The 6,723-nt window shown below is 35.3% G+C and overlaps 1 protein-coding gene across 2 annotated transcripts in view; it reads right to left on the bottom strand.

Moving 5' to 3' along the window:
• Positions 1 to 1,523: 1,523 nt before the first annotated feature.
• The window catches only part of LOC137650688 (uncharacterized), a 19,304-nt gene continuing 14,104 nt past the window's right edge, over positions 1,524 to 6,723 (bottom strand). For both annotated transcript variants that reach the window (XM_068383854.1, XM_068383855.1), the window contains 4 exons: positions 6,628 to 6,692; positions 6,041 to 6,167; positions 2,641 to 2,772; positions 1,524 to 2,026 (listed from right to left, as the gene is read on the bottom strand). In XM_068383854.1, coding sequence (XP_068239955.1) covers positions 1,923 to 2,026; positions 2,641 to 2,772; positions 6,041 to 6,167; positions 6,628 to 6,692 — 428 coding nt within the window. In that variant the 3' untranslated portion in view covers positions 1,524 to 1,922. The remainder of the gene's footprint in view (positions 2,027 to 2,640; positions 2,773 to 6,040; positions 6,168 to 6,627; positions 6,693 to 6,723) is intronic.

The raw sequence follows: 6,723 nt of genomic DNA, 5'->3' as shown, positions 1-6,723 counted from the left end.
CTACTGCGGGAAGTTTGGAATTTTTAAATTCTTCTTTCATGTGTGTTGCCCTGCTTTTGTTTACAACCAGATCCCCGCTAGGATTTTGCAATGTACCTACGCTTATATCTCCATTAAGTATCTTAGTTTCTAGCATGGAAATAAATATTCTGTATTATATTCCTCTTGGCGTATGTCACACACATCGTCTGTGTATTTCCCCTGAAATTTACTTTCAGCTGGAGCATACATAACCTTGCCTTTATTACAAGGATTGTCTAATCCATATCTATTGGGGAAGAGAAGAGAAAAAATGTATAAAGATAAACGGAGTAAAAAGAGAAAAGGGAATTCATCATGGATATCATCACGCATTGGTCAATCGGGACCGTATGCCAAACCGTCCGTTGCTAATGTTTGTTTTCGTAATCTCTCTGACGTCGATAACGAGAGCCAATTCTCTTAACTTTGAATGAAACTTTGAGAGACTTCTTTGGCTTCCCGGGATCTTCTTCTTCTTCGGGATTCCTTGTCCGAACTGGAGATGATTGTGTTTTTATTATTTGTTGCGAAGGAAATCACTCGAGAGATTTTTCTTTCTTTCTTTAAAGGTTTGCCTATTGACGAAAACATCAATATGAGAGAGAGAGAGAGAGAGAGAGAGAGAGAGAGAGAGAGAGAGAGAGAGAGAGAGAGAGAGAGAGAGTTGTAAATATTGGCTACGTTTATATAAGGGTATATGTGTTTTCAACATTAGCTGGTTTCTCTTACCAAGAGATGGTTCACGGGAAAAAAAAAAACACTACAGTCACTGTCACATTCCTTTATCTGCTGATTCCTGAATGAGCCTTTTGTTTCGTAAACCTTATTCATCAGGAGGCGCTGAATATATGCATGCAAGCCTATACCAGATGTTCCATTCAATTCTATTCTTTTCAGTCAGTCTTGCAGAAATGGGGTTGCCAACCTTAGGCCTACACTCCACCACACTGGCTATGACCCAACACAGTCTACTAACCACGCACTATAGTTGCTGCAAAGATTGTGGGAGAAATAAGCCCCGGCCATGATGACATCATAGCCAATCAGGTTGGATCCCACTAACGTATAATCACTTTAAGGGGAAGTGTTGTGACCCCTGTTAACCTACGAGACAACATGATTGGCTATGACGTCATCAGGGGGTGGGGCTTATTTTTCCCAGAATCTCTGCAGCGACTATAGCGCGTGGTTAGTAGGCTTTGTTGGGTCATAGCCAGTGTGGTGGAGTATAGGCCTAAGTCTGCCTTGTAAGGAGCTCGAACCAGGACCCCTCGCCATTTTGATAGTTGTATTCTACTGGTAAAGTAATGACAGTATGCTGATGTACTGTCACTGAAAGTGCATTGAATGGCCTAATGTCGTTGTTGTGCTATCATTTGTAGCACAATAGTAGCCATGTTACTGAATTAGGAACCAAACTAAAACAATAACAGAAAATTTATAACTGTTTAATTATAACACTATTAAATCACAATTAGGATGAGCTTATGTTTCTATTTTCCCATTTAATTTTTCTTAATTTGAAATAAGGACAAATTTACCATATATTAATTGTTCATAATAACCATTAAACAAAACAATGAATAGCTTTTTCGTTTCTAGAAACCTTTAGATTTAGACATGCGAAACTTAAGCTTTTAGAATCTTAGTAATATGATAAACCGTTGTTATGGTAACACATCCTTTCAACTTGGGAACTGTTTGGTATCGTAAACAAGATATGATCAGGTGTTCCTCACAGCATTAAATCCTGGTGATCTAATAAAACCTGTTGTCATGGTAACATTCTATCTAAGCGAAATCTGGTTGATTTAGTATATGTTGTGATCACATTGAATTATTCTTTCAAAATGAAATTCTGTGTGATACACTGAATGTTTTCTCGTGATAGCATCAAGTACTCAACACGGAATTTGTGTATAAGTGAGTGAGAAACCCCGGTTTGCTGTATCTCCTGTTTCGTTTTCGTCTGTTACTAGTCGAATCTGGAATGGTTTCGAATAGGCTGAAATCAGAAAGAAATATTTTTATTAATGGAACAGGGTGAAAAACTCATAAAGGTTTATAATGTCATATTATATTAATTGTTGATTGTAACCTCCATGTATTTGTACTAAATAATATTAGCAAATGTTTTTTTAGGAAAAGGATTCTGGGTGTGCCATCCAAATGTTAACGTACTAATAAGAATGAGTCTGTTCAGCTCAACATAGGTAGGCCTATAACTATCTATTTATCTATCTATCTATCTTTCTATCTATCTAACTATATATCTACCTATATATATATATATATATATATATATATATATATATACATATACATATTGTATACATTATATATATGTATATATTGTATACATTATATATATATATATATATATTGTATACATTATATATATATATACATACACACACACACACACACACACACACATATATATATATATATATATATATATATATATATATATATATATATATATATATATATATGTGTGTGTGTGTGTGTGTGTGTGTATCTATGCACATGTGTTTGCATATAATTTGCCAGCCAAATCATCTTTTTCGTTCTGCGCTTAATACCCACAACATAAAATAAAATCTGTCCAATACTTACTGCTCCTCTCTGCAAAGGACGTCCCACAGTACCTGTCTGGCGAAGTCGCTGTCGAGGGAGGCTGGGAGAGCGACGGTATCATCAGGAAGTCCTTGATGCAGGACGTGTCTCCGCTCAAGGCAGATGGACCAGCTGTAGGATGTCACCACATATGGATGAGAAGAGAAAATAGAATAAGAAGAGAACATTTGATTAGAGGAGAAAATAGGATTAGAAGGGAACATTTGATTAGAGGAGACAATAGGATTAGAAGATAACATTTGATTAGAGGAGACAATAGGATTAGAAGAGAACATTTGATTAGAGAAGAAAATAAGATTAGAAGAGAACATTTGATTAGAGGAGACAATAGGATTAGAAGAGAAAATTTGATTAGAGGAGAAAATAGGATTAGAAGAGAACATTTGATTAGAGGAGAAAATAAGATTAGAAGAGAACATTTGATTAGAGAAGACAATAGGATTAGAACAGAACATTTGATTAAAGGAGAAAATAGGATTAGAAGAAAACATTTGATTAGAGGAGAAAATAGGATTAGAAGAGAACATTTGATTGAAGATAGTATTAGAAGAGAAAAAAAAATTATTATAGAAGTAATGATTAGAAGAGAAGATGTGATTAGAGGAGAAAATAGACTGAGAAGAGAACATGTGATTAGAGGGAAAAAATTTGATTGGAAGAGAAAATGTGATTGGAGGAGATATTAGGATAAGAGAAAATAAGATTAGAGGAGAAAATATGATTCGAAGAGAAAATGTGATTAGAGGAAAGAATATGATTGGTAGAGAAAATGTGATTGGAGGAGATATTAGGATAAGAGAAAATGAGAATAGAGGAGAAAATATGATTCGAAGAGAAAATGTGATTAGAGGAAAAAAATATGATTAGAAGAGAAAATGTGATTGAAGGAGAAAATATGATAAGAGAAAAATGATTAGATGAGAAGTTATGATTAGAAGAGAAAACATGATTAGGGGAGAAATTAGGATTAGAAGAGAAAATATGATTAGAGGAAAATATGATTGGAAGAGAAAATGTGATTGGATGAGATATCAGGGTAAGAGAGAATGAGATTAGAGGAGAAAATATGATTCGAAGAGAAAATGTGATTAGAGGATAAAATATGATTGGTAGAGAAAATTTGATTGGAGGAGATATTAGGATAAGAGAAAATGAGATTAGGGGAGAAAATAGGATTAGAAGAGAAAATGTGATTAGAGGAAAAAATATGATAGGTAGAGAAAATGTGATTGGAGGAGATATTAGGATAAGAGAAAATGAGATTAGGGGAGAAAATAGGATTAGAAGAGAAAATGTGATTGAAGGAGAAAACATGATTAGGAGAGAAAATGTGATTGAAGGAGAAAATATGATTAGAAGAGAAAAAAAATGATTAGATGAGAAGTTATGATTAGAAGAGAAAACATGATTAGGGGAGAAATTAGTATTAGAAGAGAAAATGTGATTAGAGGAAAATATGATTGGAAGAGAAAATGTGATTGGAAGAGATATCAGGGTAAGAGTAAATGAGAGTAGAGGAGAAAATATGAATAGAAGAGAAAATGTGATTGAAGGAGAAAATATGATTGGAAGAGAAAATGTGAATAGATAAGTTATGATTAAAAGAGAAAACATGATTAGGGGAGAAATTAGGATTAGAAGAGAAATTAGGATTAGAAGAGAAAGTGTGATTAGAGGAGAATGCAATACGGAGAGAACGCTCAGCCGTCAGGTGTCACAGTAATACAATTACTTTAGATTTGTGATTGTTAAACTAGAAAAGGACATGGAAAAAATTGATACAATCAGCAAATATTATTATTATTATTATTATTATTATTATTATTATTATTATTATTAGCTAAGCTACAACCCTAGTTGGAAAAGCAGGATGCTATAAGCCCAAGGGCTCAACAAGGAAAAATACCCCACCGAGGAAAGGAAACAATCAAATAAACTATAAGAGAAGTTATGAGCAATTAAAATAAAACAATTTAAAAACAGTAACAATATTGAAATAGATTTTCTTTCAATACAGACTATAAAATCTTAAAAAAAGAGGAAGAGAAATAAGATAGAATAATGTGCCCGGGTATACCCTCAAGCAAGAGAATCCTCCCCCAAGACAGTGGAAGACCATGGTACAGAGGCTATGGCACTATCCATGACTAAAGTTAAAGTTAAAGTTATCTGGTTTCAGTTCCAGGTTCATCAGAATAGATGCTCACCAGAACGTCAGCCAGGCAAGTCCAAACCCCCACTGTGGTGCCCTACCACAGCAGTGGCCTCCCCAGTAAACAGCTTAAACTCACGGTCCTGCGTGGGGATCGATCTGTTGCTTTGCAAATGCTAGGCGAACGCGTTACTACTGTACTAGCCAGAAGGCTAGAGAAGAATGGTTTGATTTTGGAGTGTCCTTCTCCTAGAAGAGCTGCTTACTATAACTAACGAGTCTTTTCTACCCTTACCAAGAGTAAAGTAGCCACTGAACAATTACATAGCAGTACTAAACCCCTTGAGCGAAGAAGGATTGTTTGGTAATCTCAGTGTTGTCAGGTGTATGATGACAAATGAGGAAAGAATAGGCAAGATTATTCGAGGTATGTGTAGGCAAAGGAAAAATGAGCCGTAACCAGAGAGAAGGATCCACTGTAGTACTGTCTGGCCAGTCATATGACCAAATAATTCTCTGGCGACAGCATCTCGACGTGTGGCTTGTGATTATAGGAGACAGTTGTCTTTTACGTCCATCCACGCATGCGTACTTCATCTTCACCCAGAGCACCAGTGTTGGCCATAACTGACCTAGATTCTCCAGAAGAATTCCGGTTGTATAAGCTACTGTAATTATCACCCATTCATAAGAAAAGTATTTAGATTACCAAACAATTCTTCCCCTCTCAAGGGGTTAAATACTGCAATGTAATTTTTTTTCAGTGGCTTCTTTCCTCTTGGTATGGGTAGAAGAGACTCTTTGGATATGGTAAGCAGTTCTTCTAGGAGAAGGACTCTCCAAAGTCAAACCATCGTTCTCTAGTCCTAGGTAGTGCATAGCCTCTGCACCATGGTCTTCCACTGTCTTGGGTTAGAGTTTTCTTGTTTGATGGTATACTCGAGCACACTATTCTATATGTTTTCTCTTTCTCTTGCTTTTTAAAGTTTTTTTTTTAGTTTATATATGAAATATTTATTTTAGTGTTGTTACTGTTCTTAAAATATCTTATTTCAATTGTTAATTACTTCTCTTATTTCCTTGTTTCCTTTCCACACTGGGCTCTTTCACCTGTTGGAGCCCCTGGGCTTATAGCATCCTGGTTTTCCAGCTAGGGTTGTTGCTTAGTAAGTGAAAATAATAATAATAATAATAATAATAATAATAATACAGACGTGTTTCGGTTACCTCCTGGTGCTCCATTGCCGGATACGGAAAAGGTGTTCGATGTGTAGCGGATTCCGCACACGCCCTCTTTGGCCCGTATGCAGATGGTGTACTGGAGCCCTCCTATCTGGTGGACCCCATCTATGTTCTGCAAAAGACGTCTCGTAAACTCACGATACCTTCATGGACGATCTTAAGCTATTGTAGTCATGATTCTATTAAGGCTTATAGAATTAGACATTTTAGAATAGAGAATTTCGTATAACAATGGCTTGATTATGGAGATTCTTACATCAAAAGGTATTAATATCAGACAGGTTTTTTTTTCAAGTCTCTTTGTCTTGGAGAGACACTTAACCTGAAAAACATTAAACAGAGAATCTGTTGCTGACTGACATTTTTTTTTTTTTTTTTTTTTTTTTTTGCATTGAGCTAAAATTGACGTAGGTTTCATAAGTTTGAAGGGGCGTCTATGGCCATCAATTTTAAGAATATAGCAACTAATATAGACTGAAATAGAATAATAGTTACTTCCACATTCATGCTTTAATTCCTGAATTACTTACAAAACTAGTGGCTACGCGTGTGTTTATAGGATATATACTTACTTTGAAATTGAAAGATTCTATTGTTGCTGTATAATCGGTGTAGTATTGAAGACAGTTTTCTGGAGCTGTAGGTAAACATTTAGCCAGTTACTTAAA

The sequence above is a fragment of the Palaemon carinicauda genome, chromosome 12 (assembly GCF_036898095.1).
Source record: "Palaemon carinicauda isolate YSFRI2023 chromosome 12, ASM3689809v2, whole genome shotgun sequence".
In the NCBI taxonomy this organism is placed as follows: domain Eukaryota; kingdom Metazoa; phylum Arthropoda; class Malacostraca; order Decapoda; family Palaemonidae; genus Palaemon; species Palaemon carinicauda.
The sequence above is the reverse complement of the archived record's forward strand: the minus strand, read 5'-3'. Positions and strand labels throughout refer to the sequence as shown.